At 41.9% G+C, this 22,881-nt stretch overlaps 1 protein-coding gene across 1 annotated transcript in view; it reads right to left on the bottom strand.

The window, feature by feature from the left end:
- Nucleotides 1-2,556: 2,556 nt before the first annotated feature.
- Nucleotides 2,557-22,881, bottom strand: part of itga9 (integrin, alpha 9) — a 52,404-nt gene continuing 32,079 nt past the window's right edge. Inside the window, exons 16-28 of the mRNA XM_028988535.1 lie at nt 20,888-21,040; nt 20,106-20,182; nt 19,136-19,283; nt 14,263-14,349; nt 13,669-13,748; nt 11,952-12,041; nt 11,279-11,387; nt 10,984-11,091; nt 8,210-8,335; nt 7,994-8,113; nt 7,818-7,913; nt 5,701-5,820; nt 2,557-4,327 (exon numbers count right to left, since the gene is read on the bottom strand). Coding sequence (XP_028844368.1) covers nt 4,229-4,327; nt 5,701-5,820; nt 7,818-7,913; nt 7,994-8,113; nt 8,210-8,335; nt 10,984-11,091; nt 11,279-11,387; nt 11,952-12,041; nt 13,669-13,748; nt 14,263-14,349; nt 19,136-19,283; nt 20,106-20,182; nt 20,888-21,040 — 1,413 coding nt within the window. The 3' untranslated portion in view covers nt 2,557-4,228. The remainder of the gene's footprint in view (nt 4,328-5,700; nt 5,821-7,817; nt 7,914-7,993; nt 8,114-8,209; nt 8,336-10,983; nt 11,092-11,278; nt 11,388-11,951; nt 12,042-13,668; nt 13,749-14,262; nt 14,350-19,135; nt 19,284-20,105; nt 20,183-20,887; nt 21,041-22,881) is intronic.

A 22,881-nucleotide genomic window follows, 5' to 3' on the forward strand; every position in this document is an offset into this window, starting at 1 on the left:
CCATCTGTGGTGCAGGTCTAAGAGTTTTTGCAGAGCTCCAAAGTTTTCCACAGAGTCTCCCCCAAGCTCTTGTAAAACTGGGGCAACCCCGTCCCTAAGCCTCATAAGGCACGCCCTGGAGCTCTGCACATTTTCAAGGCTCTTCAAGTCCGTGGCGAAGGCTGAGATAAATCCCGCGACCTGGACCATCCTGTCAGCATGGGAAATGAAGGTTCTCCACAAGGGCTGGACAGAGTCCAGGTCCAGCTCACCATCCAAGACGCGGCTGACCGCGCTAACCAGCTGTTCCAGCGGCGCGGAAGCTGTGACGAACACATCCAACACCTGACAGAGGGCAGCTGTTACCACCGCACTGTCCAGCTCATGGACCTGCTGCATGAGGGCTGCACAGAGGTCATGTAGATGTGGCCTCAGCTGGAGATGGCGATCGTCTTCAACCTTCAGCTCTTGAGATATATCTGACCAATGCTGCAGGGCACGAATGCAGTGTTGAGTCACTTGAGGCTGCAGTTCGTTCCTGGACGTTTTGGCCACCATCATGCAGTGGAAGACGAGGTCCCTCAGCAGAATATCTAAACCGTGCTGGTTAACTGAAGAACAATCAGAGACACTTAGCATCTTCAGTAAGCTGTTTCGCCTTTCAACGTAGTAGCCGCTGGGTCCTGAGGCCGCCCAGCTGCAGTTGCTCTGAAGCGTGGACGTAATGTTCGTTACCGTGGACTCCACCTGCTGAAGGATGTACGTTTTGGCAGCTTGACCTTGCTCGCTACCAGGGTGTTTGATGGTTGTGTACGCGGCAGTGTGCAGCATGGAGATGCATTTTTTCAGGGTGTCCAGAGACGTCTTCACGCTCTCTCGTTGGATAGGGTCTCGTAGATCCCCGACTTGCTCCTCCACCAGACGGTTTAGGAGAAGCATGGCTCTTGAGAATACTTGGAATGCTTTCAGTAGGTCTGGAATATTTTCTGAAGCACCTATTTTTGAAACGCAGTCTTTTACCCAGTGAGCAGCAGACACAATTTTCCTTACAGTTGCATCGTCTTCTGCTAAAAGGATCTGACAGAGAATCTTAATGTTATTTGCAGAAATATTGTAAACATGCTCATTTTTATTAGATATTTATAAATTTACCTTAACTACTCCAAGTAACACATTTTGTGTGGCCAGGATAAGTTCTTCTCTATGCTCTACAAGGTTCGGCTGGATGCTGAGTTTCTGAGATGCCAGCAACACATGCTGTCCTGCCACAGTCATCGACTCCACCAGGGGGGACATCTCCATCCTCAAAACGTCATCTTCTGAGTCTACCATGATCCTAAAGACGAAAGACACCCCTTCTTCCTCACTTAGCCCACCCTATGAATGCAGGGAACCTGGAGCTTGTCAAACCGATAAGACACCAGCCGTGCAGACCAAAAATGTTCAGACTAATGTTTCAAGCAAGTTGTAGCACATCTAAAATTCATTTATCATTCTGATTAAATAAACGTCCTCCTAACTTTATTTTACAGTGTAGACTGTACCTTGATGCTACCCTTGCCATGTTCTTGGAGGTTTTGGCCACCTCAGCAGCTGCTGTCTCCAGATGGGCAAACTGCTCTGGTGGCCCATCTCTGCTCTCACACAACAGAATAAGGTGGCACAGCCGGGTTGTTATGGGGGCCACGACTTGGTCTATTGAGGTTGTTTTAATTAGACCTTCTTCTAAAAGTGACGTCATATCTGTAGAGCAAAAGACAGCGGCACTGTGAATGTTCCACATAGCAATGCAATGCAAATGAATATGTAGTTATTAGCCATTTGAAATCATTACCCAGACAATCATTCAAGTGTTCAGTACAGTATGTACGTTTCATGTTATCTGTGCTCTATCAAATGGCACTTTTCACACACTACAAATAAAAAAAAGAACTTAGTTGTAGCCTTCTAGAGCCAAACTAAGTTTCAACATGAATTTCTACATCTGTGATACTTACTTGTCCATGTGCCGTTTCAAGCGTGAGTGTCCTGGTGAGGACTGAGACCGTGTCCATGCACACACAGCAGCAGCATCTCATCAATTATACAGATTAGCTCACTACCTTCAGAAGTTTCAGGTTGCAGTTTCGGTGTCTCATAGCAATTTGAGTTAGCTGACTCAAGCTAAAAAAACAGAAACAACACTTGATATATATTTTAAGCAACGTATGAATGATTAATATTAATAAACATGCATTGTAATGATATTACATATGTATTACACTGATAATTGATACATTACTATTGAATGTGTTTACATAATTTGGGTCAAATAATGCAAATGACAGACCCAAGCCTAGTCCAGTTTTTAAATATTTTGTTGGTACAAAACAGACACCAAAAGTCCAAAGCTCTGATTTCCACGTCTACATTTGTTCTCTGATCCTGCTGTTGGAATGTTATCAATGTAAAAAAAACTTATCTGTTGCATGAGGAGCAGAAGACATTTTATTTGTAGAGGCACTAGGGGGCAACATACACACATAGGCAAAAAACTTGGTTTCAGAGGTGGCGTTTTAACAATTAACACACAAAGGCCAGGTTCTTGTGAATTTTAATTTTATGGCAATAACAACAGATAAATACAAAGCCTCAACATCAGCTTGTACAACACACAAACGCAATACATTTATCAAAATGAAACTCACTGACAGTAGTTTATTTTTTTCTCTAATACTTCCCAAACTGGTGACATTGGTAACAGTCACAGTTATATTACACCAATAATGTCAAGTACTTCTCTCTCGATCACACACCTACTGAATGCTGGTAACTACATCTGGTGCCATGGAGAAACATGAGGGAGCGCTTTCTAAGGCAGTGGTGTTAACTAATCGAAAATACAAGCTATTCTCTGCACATGAATCTACCAGAGATCGAAGAGGCAAGGAGAGCTGACTGCCGAACCATCACACACGAAGCGGACAGGAACAGTAAACGGACTTGAGCAACGTTGGGAGGAATAGCACAAATCTTTCCGAACCCAGTGACTGTGTGAAGAACTTTGCAAAAGTTATTATAAGTCACACAAACCTTGGTGGGTCTTTAAATGGGACAAGGAGTACATCAAGTGTCAAGGAACATATCAAGTGTCAAGAAATGCATTATTGATTTTGCCGTCATTAGAGTACAGTTTTGCTAAAAACAAGCTACTTCGGCTAACCCCTCCTATATGACATGGAAGTGGTTTTGAAGATGTTCTATAAAAATGTATGTACATCATTGTACACATTATGTGTACATTATGTGGTGGCTTATTGACGTAATTACTGAAGATATTGATTACTGACGTTCTTTTGTGCAGATTTTCAGGGACATCAGAGTGATGCGCTGTAGCTCATTCCCACCCAATTTTAGTCCAGAATAGACCTGTTTCAAACCCATCCTATTCAGCAGTATAGCGGTTTTGGCATGTGTATATTTCAAAATCTTATAAAACAGACATAAAAACACATTTCGCTTCACTTAGTGTTTCAGTGTTGCAGGAGAAGCCATTTCAGTGCCATCTTGCTATATTATAAAATTGGTGTGACTCAAAGTGTGAAATACAATCAATTGTAATGTTCAACAATATGTGTTAAATCTAGTTGCAGACACCTTGTGAACTTGGAAGTTGACACTTGAACATGCCCTAAAATGAAAGGACATTTACGGATCTATTAGGAATGTGTTTAATCCTTATTCATGATTAGGTCTGGGCAGGCACAGGGCAACAAAAAAAACTATATTATTCTATAATACTGCATTACGGTAGCATGAAAATGTTATCAGTCATCAGTGCTCTCGATTCTCAGGGTAAAAAAAGAACAAGCCCCCCTGAAGCTCTTTTCTATTCAAATGTATAAAAAATAGATTTCGCTATGAAACAGTGCCCTGAGGGTTTCTTTTACTGTCTGCTGGAACTGACGTGATATCCACATCCGGTTAAGGAAGTCTCTGTCTCCTTCCCAGATGTTCTTTTCTTCCAGTCCCAGTTTCATTGGCTTCAGTGGACTTGCATCCCAAGTGTTCTTTGGCAAGCAACATAATCGCCTCAAATCTCAACTAAATTGCCTCCTAATGGAAAAAAAAGTGTCAGACCTCCGAAAAATTAGGAGAATATTCTTCTCTTCCACATATGGAAGATTGCAGGAGCTGGGATGACCATGACGAAGGCAGCAGCTCATTGGATTAGCTGGATCCAATGCTAATTTTCATCCAGCTGCAACAATCATTGGCTCTTCTCGACCCAGTCCCAGCTCTCATCGCTGTCCTTCCTGTTCTTCTCAGCTTCAATGATTTCTTTGTAATGGCGTCGGAAGAAACCCATCTAGGAAAAAAGGGAGAGGGAAACATAACAGAATGAAGGATCTGGACTGAAATGAAGAAGATGAAGAAGAAGAAGTTGACTGAACAGCAGTAACGCTCCTTAGGACTCTTAAGCCCTCTTTTCAACGGGTCACAAATGACATAGCACTTGGGCAATATTGAATATTGTCACATTCAGAAATAACCAGATAAATAAACTGCTTGCTCGTTTTCTGTGTCTTGGAGAGGAGGAAATAACTACATAAGCAAGCCTTTGCGTTGCTGTGTCATTAATATTTGACATCTTTAATGCGGTTTCTCTAAGTTTTCTGTAATTATTCAGACCGCAGTAATCCAATTTTGTGATAAAGCAAACATAATATTGATGATTATTTAATGATGTTCATCTGTAAGACTTCATATGGAGCTACATGTTACTATATTGTTACAAATACCTATAAATGACACAAAAAAGGGGCTTTCACCAACTGAACACTAATTTTTCTCTGTATATTGACATAGACCTACGTATTCCTCAGATACTTCCTGAAAGAAGCAGAGCTGGACATTTGCAGGACTTGTTAAGAAGGGTTTATTTAGGCTGATCTGTGGTCTCATAAAAAAGGGGAAAAGCTATCCCTGCACCAACATTCCAGGGTTTAGCTGCGGTATTCCCAGCAGAACATGGACGGGCCAAAAAAGAAAAGGACTTTTGTTCAGATGGCCTCCAGGAATTGTGATTGCTGTTTTCACTTTGAGATCCCCCTTTTCATGTGTGTGGTATGGTGTAAATTACTGTCAGGTTCTGCGCTCTGTCCTTTTTACGGTTGATTTTATAGGGCAAAGAGGGTACTGCTGCCGCCTCGGGCTGTCCCTCCAGAACATTGAACAGGAAAGCACACAACAGTGCGACAAAAAAAATGAAACCTTGCAGCTCAAACGTCCAGTGAGTAGTAGTGACGTTATATTATTCCTGATGCTGCATATTCCCTCACAACAGCTGGGTATTAACTCAGGTTGGCATTCATCATGGGCATCTCAAGGACATTTTGGACCTTTTCTGGGGTGGAATGGTTGTACAACACAAATGTTAAATTCTTTTGAAAACAAGACTAGTAAATTGCACATTGCCCAGACACCATCAACAAGCTTCAGATTAGAGGCTGGATCCCTCCGTGATCCTGGGGACATTGTGAGACTTCTTAAACCCCTGATATGTAACACATTCCAAGCTGTATATGCAATAACACATTTTATTTAATTTGATATTTTGGAATTAAGATTTTAAACAACTTTTATTTTGTTCATTCCCCACAGATGAAGCCCCACCTGCCCAAACAGAAGTCTCCAGGGTACCATACGTGGTCCATATTAGTTTTGAAGGCACCCTCTTACCTTCCAGAGCAGCACGGCAAGCAGCAGGAAGATGAGGATTCCCACCAGTAAGCTGATGGCGATGATCCAGCCCACCACGTAGCCCCTTGGCTCCTGACTGTGAAGGGCCTCGAAAAGCAGCTGCAACAGAGGGAGGTGAGGTTCAGCTCCAGACCAGCAGACTGAACACCAGAATCGCCTCAACACTTTAATCTTTACATGTAAACACATTTGGAGGGCTGCACTTTCTCAAGACTTGGTGTCATCACTGAAGTCAACTTTAAATGAAGTCATTGCCCGGATGAAGAACGTTTGTCTGTGTTATGTCTATTATAGATATTAACTGATCAAGAAAATCAATGGGACAAATCAATAGGACAATTATGAAATTGCTCCCATTTAACAAACAATAAAAAAACAAATAACTGCAGAGCCAGAGCCCTTTTTTGCCTTATTAAATATAATATAGCCTAATATAAATACAAAATATATATAACAGATATATTAGGTTCAACTTGAACTGGAGAACATCTGGTGAATTTCCCAGATGGCATTGCCTGGCCATCTGTATTCCACGGTCTGTTGACATTTTCATGCAAAGTCAAGCACATTCTTAAAAAAACACTGGATTCCACCATAAATTATGCTAATTTATGTCCAAAGTTATGCCAACACTGTGCTTGTGACCCACAAAATCAACTACAGGGACAAAAGTCTATAAATACACCAATACAAGTACTTAAAATAGTAAAGTTAGTGAAATGGATGTAGTGTGGGTAAAATTCCAGACAGTATGACCTCCGTAGAAGTGATTGCGCATTTACGCTTCCACATAAATCTGTGATCCATAAATACTGGCCTGTAGAGCACTGCCCCGTTTGGGGTGTTTTGGGACAGGATTCCCACAGATTTTGCCTCAAACCCAGTTCAGACCTACACGGGGCCATTATACGTGGAGAATATATATGGTGCGAAGCAAAAAGACCTGCTGACCTTTTCGAATATGGAAGGCTTTAACCTTCACAAACTGTAACGAACCACCTGAAAAATACAGCCTGCTCCAGGCAGCCCAGGGGCTTTGAATCCAAACGAAGCATGAAGAGCCAGCAGAGAAGAGCGCACTACTCTGGTTGGACGACAGAGATAAATCTCCACCCTGTCACCGACGAGCCCTTTCCCACATTTCATTCCTGCTCTGCAGAATCTGCAGGGGAGGCCAGACCGACCCCCTATTAGGTTCTTGACTTTGAGAAAGTCAACATGAAATATGCTGAAGACACCTGGGACGTGTCTCAGACGACTGTAATGTAAATGTTCTTAATTGAATTGGAAAAGAATTTTAGGTCTTATTCTGTGAAGAGACGTCCCGGCCCCCCGTGGATTCTACATGCAATAAAACGCACAGAGCGTGTTGGCAGAATGGAAAAGGGGCCTGAGAAACAAGTTATAGAATCACACACATTACTTAGTGCTAAGGGGGAGGATTGGGGCAGACACACTTACAGCAGTTCTGAATTAGCCCATTTTCCCAGGAGCCCAAGGGTCAGAAAGGAAGGGGGCTGACTCAGCAACCCAATCAATCTGAGTTCTTTCTCCAGATTGTCCATTCAGAGTGGTCAAACGCAGTCACCTCTGTCTCTGACCGACATGCACTTCTCTCAATAAGGGCAGGGCGTCCTTGAGCACAGCTGAGGACCCAGAAACATCCTGATGTTCCCAGCTGAGCTGTGGAGGATCTCCCAGAGGTCCCAGCTGCCACCAGCAGCTGACTGAGCTTCTTTTAAAGTAATGAAGTGTCTGTCCTTAAATGTAACTCTGTATAGGTTTTAACGGAAAAATAGAATCCAGAAATAAATTCAATTTTCAATAAAAAAAAATTAATGAATTGATTTCCAGAGTGGTAAATTACGTTATTTATAAGATAAATTAATTGCTAAGTAGAGACCAGAGCTGCATTTCTCTATGAGGAGGGCTGATGTTCTTGACAAGGGATTTTGTCTCTGGCATTTTCATGTCCATTTATTCCAAACAAACACCGAACTTGAATGTGTGTTGGCATTTCTTAAGTACAAATTAACTTGAGGTCTGTAAGATTTCATGCTGGACCTGGTATTTCAGATACTGTAAATAAAACTTACAGCTATATCTTCTGTAAGGCCATTGGGAACTTCTATAGCCCTGCTGTCCACGCGAACGTTTCCTCTTGTCACAAACTGGACCACGGAGGAGCTGTCCTGTCATGTGATAGAGAATTCTTGTTTAGTTAGTCCCGTTTGGACTCTATCCTTAAATACTATATCATTATATTACTCACCCTCTTCAGTATTTCTGTATTCAGTAGAATTCGCACATCTATACTAAGAGCTTCTTCTTTTGCTTGGGGTCCCAAAAAGCATGAAATTGTAAGGCACACTCTGCCTGGACGATCGCAGTCCTTTTGGAGAAAAAAAAATTCATGAGGTTAAGACTACATCCGCTACACCAAATATAATATGCATAATATTACAACGACAACAGGACTCTCACTAACCAAAACTTTCCTTCCAGATTTGGTGAAGAAGGCGAAGATGGTGTGGAAGATGTTCTCCCTGTCCTGTGGGATGGTGCAGGGTGTGGGGTTTCTGTGAGGGGTGCAGTTTCCTCGCCCATCTGCCACCTGTAAAGCGAAGTGGAGAAAGCACAAAAATTCAGAGTGCATGACGAGGTATAGACTGTCTGATAAACATAAAGAGAAAAATAAGGGGAATTCTTGTGGCCTGAGCCTTCAGCTTTGTTTATTTTATTCATAATCTTCTGAATGTGAATCTTTGAAGCCTGGATTTGTGAATATCAGGCCTGGGGTGCACAGTAAACTCAATAAAGAAGGCCGACATCCTCAGAGCCGGAACAGAAAACAGACTGGCACGGTCTAATGGCCTTTTCTTCATTACTGCAGGTCAGGACAGGGCTGCTGACACAATGAGCCAAACCGATATCTACAAAGCACGGCTTGTTGTGTCATGAAGTATGCACAGTTCAACAGGAAATGCCGCCTTAACTTGCTTCAGCTGGCCTGGCGAAGCTTTGAAGGCTTAAAACCCTGACTGTGCACAATTCTGTACGAAGTGCAGTGGTGTTGTTGGAACGGTAATTTCCAGAGTGGACCACAATTTTCCATCCATTCAGTGACTGAGAGAGACTTCCACTCACTAATTAAAGGATCAGGCAACCTTGACTGACACAACAGTGGGTATACAAATGGCCACTAGACACCCAGCTAGGCCTTTCCTTGGACTGCTCCATTTATGGTGACTTTTAGGAAACAGTTATTCTTTACACTTGCAATTCTTTGGAATACAAACAGCAAAAATTACATATAATAAGTAAAATTGGCTATCTATGCTAGTATTTCATTGGTAGCTGGTAAAGGTAGGTGGACCTCCTTTGCTTGTTTTTATTTCCTATACTACAGTAGAACATGTATAGGCTGCCTTATGCGTCTCTTTCCCATTTCAAACTTTTCAGCCAGCACTGTTCACATTCTTCTGTACGTCCTTTATGCTGGCATTGATGTTAAGAAATATGTCCACTAGAGTACAGTTTCAAGTCGAGAGACATTATGACACCATTGAGATGCGGTGGAGAGGGTGTTTATTAGGAAGGGGTAAAAGTGGGAAAAAAGGGGTAAAAAAAATAAATAATATCAATTTGAGACAAATTGGCTACAAAAAGATCTTGATATGTGCATAATAAGAATGAATGAATGAATGAATAAATGAAAAGCTAAATTTTATAACACATTCCAGAATGTTTTGAAACACTAATTAGATAATTAGATACAGATAAGTAGTGTACTTATCACAATATTCTGCTGTATCGTTTTAATTTCTCTCTTTATCTCTTCTGAGATGGTGTGATGGGGTGAATAGGCCTGCAGTGGAACTGTTAAGTGAAGGTCACACACAGGTAGTTGTGTGATTTAAAGGGGTAAAGGAAGTTGTGCCTCAGCAGGGGTCTGAAGCCACTCCTCAGCAGGTTTCACATATGGGGTGATTTAGGACTGTTCTGTTCTTCCCCCAGGGAGCACTTCCACTTTTCACCTCTCACGAATACCCCTGCCCGGCCCAATCATGGTCCCTGGAAGTGGAAATGTCCTGTGGCCTCCCATTGTCTATGCTCTTACCACCCAACGTCTTAACCCCCATGCTTTTTTCGCTCAGGTCTTTTATTACTGGGCTTAACAGTGTCACCATTCAGGGCCTACTGCTCTGGCTGGGAGGTTCACTGGCTACTACTCTTTACTCTTAACTACTCTTATCCCTGGAAAGGCAGCATTCTTCTCAGCTCCACCGTTCCAGCTGTCTGATCCCCTTAAAGTGATTCCATATGGGACCCACGGCGTGAGACTTCCCGTAAACATAATTAACAGGGTGATCTCCCATATAATCAACCTATGTGAAAGGTGCAGTATGATGCAGAGGTGGTATAGTGTGTCTGGATACAATAGTGCATATACTGTATCTGTATCTGTAAACCCTGAAAAGGCAGCTCACTAAACTAAAGGAAACACATGCTTGGCTATGGACATGAAGACTATAATTTTACACAGGCTATACTATGTGTGTAAATGCCACTTAAATGTCTCTAAACTACATAAATATGTATCTTACTTAACTAAAATAGCTGCATTTAAGTTACACAAGTGAAAAAAAAAAGTTCAGCCTTCATACGCAACACAAAAAATGCAGATGTTTTTCTCATAATAAAGTTATATTGACAGTTGTATTTAACCATATGTTGTGATTGGCTGAGTCATCTCTTATTTATTTTGTTTTACTGAACGAAACCTAAAACAAAATCCATCTGTTTTTCACTGGGGAAGCACATGGCCAAAGCTCTATAGTCATAACAGCCATTCTGTATTATTATTAATAATAATCAGTAGGCATAGGAATTCCAGAGAATCCTGTGAATGACACTTATGTATATCAACACATAGGCCATGATAACAATGTCACGTACTCTGAAATATATATTGCAACTTTGCAACTGAAAATGAAAAGTAAAATATTAAATAGCCAGAATTTTGATGCTTAATCACAACCATAATGGTATAAACAGTTTCTAACACACAGGTTGAAGAGATGAACTTTGATGCACTTGATACATTGACACTGGATACCACAGTATCACCAAAAACAAAATATTATAATGTTTTGCTGTAGTTATTTTTGTTGTCCCATTTTACTAATTTTAGCGCACTATGGCTTGATTAATAAAATGAATATTATTAAAAATGCAGTGAACACATCTGTCTGTACCTACCTGCATATCAATAATGTTGAACATGTCTGCTCCGTTGCTTGCCAGGTGGTTGGGTATCCGGATATCCAAGATGGATCCAGGAAGTCTACTTGGTCCATTGTTTATGACCTAAAAGGGGACAATAACTTGAGTCGTAAAAAGAAAAACCATAGCGTGCTACTGACTGCTTTTACATTATGGCCCTTTCAATGTGATTATATTTCAAGATTGCCTATGCCTATGCTGCTTAACACAACGTCACAAACGTAGTCATGATGACAGTGTTCAAGTGCAGTGCGTCCCATCAAACACCAACCTGGAAGGTAAAGTTTAGAGGCTGAAAGTTGCACTCCATATCTTCTAACTGGACGAAGCGTGACGCCTCAACAGAGTTGCCGTACACAAACGAGGTAGGAGCGACAACCCTGCAGACAATGAGAAAACAGTACATAACCAACCAGCTCATCAGAAGGGGCTCTTCGGGCTAAAACAGTGTGATCGGGGCCAACATCTACATCAGAGTCCAATCAGAGTGGATGAGAATGTCAAACAAACTTGTTACTTGATATAAAATTCCTGACTTAATAAAACCTTTTTTAGCAATTAAACGAACATGTGGGAATATCCCTCTGGCTTTTATCTGGTCAAGATGAAGGACACCGGAGAGAACGCCGCTATCAGATGCTTCTATTTCCTCAGCTGCTGTTTATACATGAGTCCTCCCCTTCTCTGAAGCAACCCTCTGATAGAATGTTTGAGATAAACCCTTTCATTTTGACATGTTCCTGCTCTAGAACAAGCTGTTGGAAATGGGAAAAGGGCACTTTATCTTTGGTATGTCAGCATCCAGAACACAGACCGTATCCTTATAAAAACACTTCTACACCGTTGCCGTTTTTCCTGAAGAGTAAATCCATCTGTTGTCCAACAAGTGGACACAAAAATGTGTATTTATTTAAAATGACTTCATGTGTTTGTAAAACTCTTACCCAGTAATGGTGGTGTCCACTTCGTGAACCAGTGGGATTGACAGTTCCAGAAAGTTGTTATGGAGTGTGCTGTCATGCTCCGGATTAGCGCTAAGAGCAAACAATGCTCACATTTAGCCAGGAAGTACATTACACTGCAGAAACACTTTTTAAATGCACAGCAAAGAGACATGCACATCATCACGGTGATCAGTTTTAATCGATGGTGAAAAACTGCAGCGTGCACTGTCGAACCAAGCACACATTTTTAGACAGAAAACAGACTTCACAATCGTCAATGTAGCAGAGCCAATACAACATTACCAGTGTAGGTATGCTGAAATCCAGCAGTCAGTGAATAACCCACACTTATCTAGACAATATTACTGTCCTATCCAAACATTTCTGAAATGATGGCCTATAGCTCAACTCACACGGAATGACCAAATGCACTACAGTGTAATTCTGCTTCAGTTGTTGTGGTCGAAATGGGCTAAATATAGGAAATTATACAGTTGAAACCAAAGATTTCAGGAGATTTTTTTTATTACTTTTTATTATGCTTCCTTTTGTGACACCATGGGAAAGTCTAAAGAAATCAGCCAAGACTTCAGACATCAGGAAGATAATTGTGGCAAGACTGGTTCATCCTTGTGAGCAATTTCCAGATGCCTGAAAGTGCCATGTTCATCTGTTCAAACAATTATACGCAAGTATAAACATGAAAATGTCCAGCCATCATACCGCTCAGGAAGGAGACGGCACCTGAGTCCAAGAAATGAAGGTGTTCTGGTGCAGAATGTGCGTATCAATCCCAGAACAAAAGCAAAAGAGCTTGTGAAGATGCTGGCTGAAGCTGGTAAGAGTGTAGCACTATCCACAGTGAAACGAGTCCTGTACCGACATGCGCTGAAAGGCTACTCAGCGAGGAAAAAGCCAGATTACACTTTGCAAATACACACAGGGACAAAGACCCTAATTTCTGGAGACATGTCCTGTGGTCTCACAAAAGAAAAATGTAACTGTTTGGCCATAATGACCATCGTCAATGGCCATCTGGAGGAAAAAGGGGGAAGCCTTCAAGCCTGAGAACACCATCCCAACTGTGAAGTACGGAGGTGTTGGCATCATGTTGTGGGGTGTTTTGCTGCAGGAGGGACTGGTGCACGTGACTGGCATCATGAAGAAAGAGCAGTATTTTGAAATATTGAAGCAGCATTTCAAGACATCAGCCAGGAAGTTAAAAGCTTGTGCACAAATGGGTCTTCCAAGTGGACAATGACCCTAAGCATACTGCAAAAGTGGTTACTTAAGGACAACAAAGTCAATGTTTTGGAGTGGCCATCACAAAGCACTGATATCAATCCCATAGAAAATTTGTGGTCAGAGCTGAAAATACGTGTGAGAGCAAGAGCCTACAAACCTGACTCAATTACACCAGTTCTGTCAGGAGGAATGGGCCAAAAGTCCATTAAACTGTTGTGAGAAGCTTGTGGAAGGATACCCAGCATTTGAGTCAAGTCATTCAGTTTACTAAGCAAATGTATGTCAATTTTTCACTTTGAAGAAAGTAATTAGAAAATCTGTAAAAAATTCTCTCACACATTATTTTGACATTTAGCAAATAAATGAAAAATAAGGAAAAAAAGTTATATGTTTACATACATATATATGTATGTAGACTTTTGGTTTCAACTGTATGTTACTTATTTTAAAAAAACACCAACTTGAAACTTACCTTCTTGTTGTGACAAAAAATTTCAAAGTGTCATTTTCACCGGACAGATGACTTGTGTCGAAGAGCATGGCCAGGTGGTACTAGAAAAAAAGATTTTTGATTTACTATGAAGATAGTAATTAATTAGTACAATTAGTAGACAGTTCCTCTTTATAATTCAGTTAATAAATGTTATTAATGGTGTAAATAAACTATAGGCCAGATATCTGAGCTCAGCCTTGGATGTGTAGTGGTGAAGTGTAATGTAACAACAGTGTAACCGAATGAACGTGAAAGGTCCCTTTTCAATCATGCGAAGGGAATGTCAATGCACTAAACACACATACCTGATGTTTTGTTTTGTTCAGCAACCAATAGTTTAAGCTTTTGTGGGTAATTATGTGTTATTACAGACTATATACAAAAAATGTTTTGTGTATTGATTTTAAGAATTTTTAATTATTTTCTTAAAATGGGTGGGTCCTACGAAGTTTAAGGCAAAACAATGTGCCGAAAACAAACTTTCATTATCCTTTATCTAAACTCTATACCACATTAAACAAGCTTTAGTGTGTGTTTTAATGTCAATTTATATTTGAACTGTTTTGAAAGTACCTTGGTCTGCGTTCTCATGAAAGGAAAACCAACGCTGCACTTGAGGAAGTCCAGTTCAACCAGTTCGCAGGAAATGCCCTTCTCTTCCTGGAGCAGAAACAGAGAGTGGAGCAGAGACATTCAGACAATCACAATCAGACAGGGGCATCCGAAGACTGGGGGACGGAGAGGCGCGGGGACGTAAGCCACGTCCTGGTAGAAGATCTCTGTAGAACTATATACACAACAAAAATAACAGAAACAATATTTTAGAAAGATGAATCTTTAACGTCAAGCCCCATGTCCCTAGGTCTTCCCTCCACTGTACCTGTGAGGAACACACTCAGTCCTGTGTTGTTCCAGCATGACTGTAACTAATTACTGAAAGAGGAAAGATCACATAGTAGAGGATATCTTTACTTTACTCGACTATTTATTTCTGCTTTTTGTACATAATTTTCTCACATTTTCAAAACAAAATCTAACTACAGGTGATTTGAGTGCCATTATCGATTATTAGGCATTGATCTAATTGGACGGAGTTTACAAACACATACACAAGCTAAAAAAGTCAATTCCAATTCCAAATGCTTAGTCTTTTTAAAAAAGGGTGTAAAAAAAAGTTATACTCTATAGCATTTCTGTAGCACTCTGATTGTAATGTGAACGCAGCATAAGAATCTGCACAACTCTTAAAATCTGGTGAAATCCCACATACTGTAAATCTGACTGCAGCACCGGTCCCTTGAGAGCAGAGTTGGATTTTTATGGTTCTTTTCTAATCTGATTCTCCAGCGCATCCCACTCACAGCCCTTTCCCCATTTCCATCTGCCTGTCAGCTGTAGATCCTGCTTTTTTTTTTTTTTTTTTTTTACGACTTTAAAATGGTGGAGGATTAGAAGAGCGCGAATGCAGGTTAACATGTGTAGCCCTTTCGGACGCACGGCACATATGCGGTGTGAGAAGGCGAGTGGCCAGGCGAAGTGTAGCCTCCAGACAGTGTTTGGGGGCTTGTGTAAACACGGCGCAGCTTCACCAGCAGTACAGTATAAACATTTAGGCCTCGACCCTGAGAGGAGTGTGCATTCTTACAGTCAGCGTTCCCTAAGCTGTCCAGCGGGAGCACCGGGGGATGAGAAGCATCAGGCATTTGACAGTCCGACTGATAAAAATGGGCAAGAAAAAAAGTGCTTCTGGACTCTTTCATGGAATTCAGAGGCTTTCACTAGAGCAGAGGACGAACATAGACCCCTGGAAAAATAAATTCCACAGACAAATCCCGGGATTAAGCTCACTTTCCACAACATCTTCTGTTTACTTTATAGCCTAGTGCTTTCTGCTATTTATAGGCATAATATGCTGTTAAACTGCGCACAAATAAATCTCGCAGAGTGCAGGTTGCAATTACCAAATAGTCTAAACTCTCTATTCAAAAGCCTACACACATCCTGCACCCTGCGTGCATACGTGGACAATGTCAGTCGTCACAGGACGCCGGCTTTTCCACTGCACAGCAGTTTTCCAGCTTCGGTGTGGGGTGGGGCGTCGATCATCATCCTCATTTAACCAGCCTAAACACCCAGCAGATGCACAGTGAACAGTGAGAGGCTTGAGGTGCAGGAATTTCCTCTGTTTCCTCTCATCTGCAATGCTGCAGCTCTTAGAAACAGGGTCAGGGCCAGGGAGGAGTGTGAGATTACCCAAGGACCTGATTTACAGAAATAAACAGATTAAAACGAGCAAGGACTGCTTAATTTGTCATTTTGGTTGGTCATTTTGTCCCCTGCTCAAAACACTCTATATATCTTGGTGTGAAAATTTATTGTACTACTAGTCTCTTCTGATTCTGTTGTCACATCGTATATATCGTGTATTGAAATACTATTTCACACAGATCCCCATAGTGTTATGGTAAAACAATAGCACTATTGTCTGGGGCAGTGGTGGCCTAGGAAAGGAAGCGGCCCCGTAATCAGAAGGTTGTCGGTTCGAATCCCACTGAGGTGCCACTGAGCAAAAGCACTGCTCCCCAGGGTGCCTGTCATGGCTGCCCACTGCTCACTGTATGAAACTTAAATACCTGTACAGATTATAAATAACTAATTACATGTATTACTAATTGGGTTCAATTCAGATTTTTATTACATTACTGAGAATATACTACATTAACGAGAATCCATCAGCCCTGACCGAGTCAGAGCAGCTAAATCTCACACTGTGTGGTTTGAGCTCCAGAAGTAACATTCAGAGCTGTTAAGCAGGAATGACAAAACGTTCCAAATTCTTCTTGCTCATACACCTCCCATCTGTTCACCACGTTTTCTTTTCTCTCTCTCTTATCATGATGCAAACAATTTACATTACAATCTCCGACAGGAAGACCACAAATTAATGTAACACAATAACATTAAGTGAAATGGTCGATTTGGGGAAAAACTGCGGAATTCCCAAATAAACACACACCAAAATAAATGGTCACAAGGCAAACATGGAAACCCCACAGATTCTCACTGGGAAAGACTGTTTCCAAAATGCATTACACAGTGAATAGGGCCTGTAAAGTGGGGTCCCCTGTGTTGTTTTTTTACCCAATCATATTCCTTCAGCTGCATCCAAACTCTGCACCAATGGGGGACCCCAAATATTCCTACCCCGCCCTTACTGAAAATTAAAACGAAGGAAAACATCTTCTTGATCTAATTAAGCCCCCTCCCTCATGTCACCGGTGGCTGAACGGTGGCTGAGGACTCCCTGAGGGGTGTGGTTGAGCTCCTGAAAACAATTCACCTCCACAGCTTCCAGAAGGCTTAGATTGCAAGAAAAGCAGGGAGCCAACAGGCCCCGCTATTAAACATGAGGGGATCGCGAGTTCACGCTGGATTGAGTCGAGCGATGGGAAGGTCAAATCAACACTGCAGACGTCTGGAGAAGCCAGGGCAATTAGGAGGGATTCATCGCAGCGCAGCGGCATCACACATATTCCTCATACTCATGCACTCATGTGAAGTCTGATTAAAAGCAATAAAAGCAGCCTTTTAATTTTCAGTAAACAAATACTCTGTTTCAGACAAGGGGGGAAAAAATTATAAATTAAATTTCTTGCCTGTCACATGATCTTTGCATATTTTTTATATTAAACATTATGGGAGATATTCATGTAGGGCTATGTAAGATTTTGGAAATGTTGATTCACAAAATCATCAAAATACGTGTTTGGTTTGGTAGTGTATGTGTGTGTTTGGTAGTGTATGTGATGACTATAATGGAGAATGGAGATCATATCGGATACCCTCTGATGGCACCATGAACAGGTGGTATCACGAATAAAGAAAAGGGAAGGGAGGATACAGGACCTTGACCTCAAAATTGGTAGCTCTGTTGGCAGAACTGCTGGTCAAGAAAAAGTTGCGGCAGTTAAGTAAAGTTTATTTATAAAGCACCTTTCACAGGCAGCAGATCATAAGGCGACATTCAGAATCAAGATAAAAGAAAAGAGAACATCACACATCAGAAAGCCTAAGACTACTTAGGTCTGTTCAAGGGCCTGTTTGAAAAAAAATGGTCTTAGTCTTAGTGCTACAGATTGAAAAGCACTGCATCATTGTGTGTTTTAAATCGCATTCGTAGAATGACTAAGACACCCTGCTGCCCAGACCTGTGTGTGGTGTCTGACATGCGGAATAACGTTTCGAGAGACCAGGAAGGTTGTCTAGGGCTTGTCTGTGGAAGGATCTGTAGGTCAGACTTCTATAAGGATCCAGTGGCTAATTCAGTGTGTGCAGAATGGGTGTAATATGGACCCAGCTGGCAGCAGCATATTGATCAACGGTAACCGAGAAACGAAGGAATTACTCAGCACCGTGTACAGAATGTAACAATAATCAAGGCATTAAGAAATAAAAGCATGTATATAAGCATCTTTAACTGACTTCGATATAGATTTGTCCGTTTTGTGGATGCGGTTTACATCACATTAGGAAATAGGCTTTACATCGATTAGAGACTTACGACTGACAAAATATATTTAAACATTCTGATTCAGAAGAGGGAGAGAACATTTTAAATTCTGCCACATGAATGACAGGACATTCCATATGACCATCTGATACCACGGTAAAAAAAGAACTCTCCTGATGTGAGAGTACATCTGAGCTTTGTTTCATTAGTGCTCAGGTTGTGCATTAGTGCTCAGAGCCTCCATTGTGGAGAAATGATCTTTCCAGGCCTCTCAGACACCGAGGTATAACCTGGATTTCAGTATTCTGTGAAAGCGCAACCCAAACTTCCCTTATCCCGCTAAATCCATTCCGCACGCAGCCTTCGGCCTGGCAGGCGCTGCACCGGTGGGCAACACTACTGTCAGAAGCTAAAAACCATTAGGAGGGAAATGTGCAATCTGCTTTCGTTCACACTACCTATTAGGAAAGGCCCAGTGCATGGTGACAGAGGGACACGGCTGGTCTGTCTTAAGTTAGCGCCACACGTGACCATGAGCCTTGGAGACGTCTATGTCCCGGGGAGAAGGAGCAGCTGCTCTAGCTCCGGTCCTGCCCACCCGCCCGTGTGGCTCTCAGAGGACCAACCTATCAGTCTTCCTGCTTCTTCTAATCCGCACCACGCCTTTGATGGCTCAGCAGGCCACCAAGTACTAATGAGCGAATCAAAGACTTTCAACAGGTGCCGAGTACAAGGGCATTCATCACTGCATGTGGTTCTTAGTGAGAAATGTTCTTAAAGAAGCAAGGTCTTGACCCCACAGGGCCAGTCAGTACAACCCCAGTAGCATTTTTTAACACTGCCCAATAAAATATGGGATTTCATTTTTTTTTTTATTATTACTCATTCTTAAAGTAAGGGCAAGTGTGTAATTTCAGAAATAAAAAAACAGCGTACCTTTTGCCAAAAGTTGATATAATGAACCTCTCTGGAGAAGTTGAGGAAGATGTTGGTGTCATACGCGTCATCGCCAGCATTGGAGATGGTCAGATTGAGGGAGACATTTTTCACTCCTCCCAGTGCCAAATGAGGCCTTTCATAAACCCTGTCAGAGGGAAAACACAGATAGCAGGTTGGCCAGGATGCTGTTCAGGAGAGGATTATCAGGCCACCAGGCTGTGTGATTGCATGTGTATTAAGAGTGTGTGCCAAATGCTGTAAATTGCTTGTATTGCTTGTAAAGACATATAAGGACTGTTTAGTGCACTGATATTCACTCTGCATGATTGAAAATCATGGACAGAAGTTATTTCCAGGAATTTATGGAATTGAATCTGCTGTGCTAAACACAAGGGTTGGTTATTTTAAATACACATAAACTTTCAAATCCATCCAACAACCAGCCATTCATTCTCAGTGTTCTATTGCTCATCCAATGCGAGAGCAAATTCTGGCCTGTAGCCTGCTACTCCATTTTCTGATCTGGTCTGTCACTTAATAGTACAGTGACTTGTACAGCCAAATGAACCAGATATAGGGAGGTAGAACCCTGCACCAGTCTGCAAAAGAACCTCCACTCTGGCAAAGGTACAAAGATGAAGAAAGTTCACTTAGCAGATATTTCTGCTGCACTAACAGTCCAAAATGTTTGTGAACTACAACCTATGATGGATTTTTGGATTCATGATGGTGTTACACTGATGTAAAGATGCTTTTTAACAGTAGTATGTAAATCTTTTGGTACTATGTCCTGGAGTAAACAATCTTAAAGCAAAGAAGGAAGGGTCCTGGTGATATCAGGATAATGGATTTTATCCAGCGATTGTGTCATAGTTGTAGCGTCCCCACCCGGACCAGCCCGGCGCTCCTGACGTCAATGTGCTCTGACCGGTCCGGGAAGTGATAATAAAAGGAACAGGAGCTTTACCCAGACAGCAGCAGTTTCCCATGGAGCCTCAGGTCCGCCGCGCAGTCTTCGGACAGACAGTTCTTCTCAAACCACGTCTGCCAACACAACCACAGGAAGCGGACAGGATGTTTACATACGTACAGCTTTAGGATGTTCACTGTTGATGGCAGAGCGGAGCCAAAACTAGAGGGCACTGTTGTGCTAGGAACTCCACAGCAGACACTCCTTTCGCTCTCCTGAAGCAGAAACGATTTCTCTGTCCCCGTACATTTGTTATTTTTACTACACTAATTGTTGAGCCCGTTTTACCTGCAGGTCTGCACGCTGTAGAGCGGGCTATTGGGCGATTCTCAAAAGTCATGTACGCAAGGGGCTTACTGTTCAAAAATAGCTTTACATTCCTGACTAATGGATCCCCCAATCTTGCAAAGCAGATTGTTTCAGCCATTATTAGGACGAGGCTCAAAAGCAACCAAAACACAATTCATTTAAATGACACGACACATAGACAAATAGGTTTTTACACTCTATGTTTGAGATTTAAACATATGCTTGTGATACTGTATTTAAATAATCCAGCTAAATGAAGTCTGTAGTTTAGTCCTGGTTTGTAATGCACTTTGAATATTGGCTAAATAAACGTATCATTGTGTAATGTAAACACAGCCACCACACGAAAACTGCAGTTATTCTGTCGCAATGACGTTTTCTGGCCCGAGTTGGCGTCAAGCACAGGATCCAGCGAGAACACAGCCAGGCAGGATACTGCGCGGGTAAAGAACGTCTTAGGAACGTCTTACCTCATTCCTTGCTGCTATTTTCTCGCCCTTCTTCCAGCGAAGGACAGGTGTGAGGTGTGGCAGGTCCCGGTCCTGGGGTCCATCCAACACTTGCTTCCCTAAGCTGTAGGCCGCCTCGTACGTGATGGCAGTGAAGACGTCCATGACTTCCTTCTATTGATACACCCACACAAACACCGTCACAGCATCAACATGAATTAAATATCAACCAGAATATTACTGATGATTATTCACATATAAATATTAGCATGTGAAGCAGAAAAGGGAAGTCCTGTGATGGGTGAACCGATTTAACCCAAAAAACAGGACATCCTGGCTAATACACTAACTTTGCCAGCTCTCATATAGCAACATAAATAGAATAAAAACTTTAATATTATTTTATTATGATTTATCTGCACCTGCATTTTAACCAAGAAAAATTCATTGCAGTATTCTCATATTTAAAAAAAAAATCTGTATTCTAAACACTGCTGGTAAAATGTAAAGTGTAAAATGTGGACTGTATACAGAATATGACATTTTTGTATTCTGAATACGTTTGACTCCTGCATACCAAGAGTTGGTTCACCAAATTTACAGGCAGTGATTAATAAGAGGCTGAGCGAGGTTCCCATGGTGCACTATATTTAAAGCCCAGACCCGGGCCGTAACAAGGCTATCAAGAAGTATCGGCGGGACAGATGGAAAATGGCATCTGGCAAATGAGTGTGTGTATGTGTGTCAGCCTGATCTCCATCTCCATCCTTCACTCTGGCAAGAAAGCAATGCAGCAACGGAGGAGTGTTTCCCTTGGCATGGGGTTTGGAAACAGTTAAAGTGAAGTGCTGAATCAGACCAGCCCCCACGTCCTCATCAGAGGATACGGATGGAAGAGAGATGTGGGAAAAGTAGACCTTGTTTTTTTGGATCCTTTCATTTTGCCTGTCTGTTAAACATCAATCAGCCCGTTGCGAGAGGATGACGGTCTCGGCCTCAGTCAGAGCGCGCGAGCGCCGCTGGAAAAACGTGCACAGCTCAGCAAGGGGGCGGAGTGTCAGTGCGCTGACAGGTCCCGGTGCCAACTGGGCCGCTCTCACCCGTCTCCCTCCCCAAGATTGCCTGGATTTTAATCACATGGGTCTTCCAGTCAGACCGTCACCCATAACCGTACACCCACGCCCATGTGATAGAGCTGACATCCTCCCCACCCTGCCAGCTGTCTGCTACCTAGACATGGTGAAAGAGATATAATCAGGGACAGGACATGAATCGACAAAAGCAAAATGATGTGCTGATAAGATCAAGAAAAATGCATCTAAATTAAAATGATTAATGTTGCAGAATGATGTTGATGATGATGAACAGGAAGCTCTCACTCATTAACATGTTGCACTCTTCATACCCCTACCACCCAGAGAAAGGTGCTGAAGCATTCGGGCCCTCACTGCCAGACTGTGCAACAGCTTCATCCCACAGGCCATCAGACACCTAAACACTCTGAACTCATATTACATTTCTATTAGAGCAGCATTCTCACATCGTTACTCTGCAGCTTCATGATTTGCTTCACTGGCTTTTAGTCTGTATTGTTATTCTGTTATTCTTGCACTGCGTGTGTCCCATGTTTGTACTTTATGTAGTTTGTCTCTGTCGCACACGTGCACTTTGTGTCAGTATGTGACTTTTGTTTCATTGTTTAAATGTGACGTGTAGCACCGGGTTCCGGAGAAACGTTGTTTCGTTTCACATGTACAGTCTAACACGTATGTAGCTGAAATGACAATAAAGATCGACTTGAATGTTCTTAGTTTGACTAAAACAGATTTTATAGGTTCTATTGGACCTAAACTGCCTTGGCTGCTCTGTAGCCTGATGCACAATTGCCATTAGTGAACTGTCTTTTCTCTAGGTCTGTGACATAAAAGGTGAATGGGGAAAAGTTGAAAAAAAATGAACAAATTGTTGTTGTTTTTAAGAAATGTCCAAAATGCGTCTCCTGGTTCAGAGGTGAA

Source organism: Denticeps clupeoides, chromosome 8 (assembly GCF_900700375.1).
Source record: "Denticeps clupeoides chromosome 8, fDenClu1.1, whole genome shotgun sequence".
NCBI lineage: Eukaryota > Metazoa > Chordata > Actinopteri > Clupeiformes > Denticipitidae > Denticeps > Denticeps clupeoides.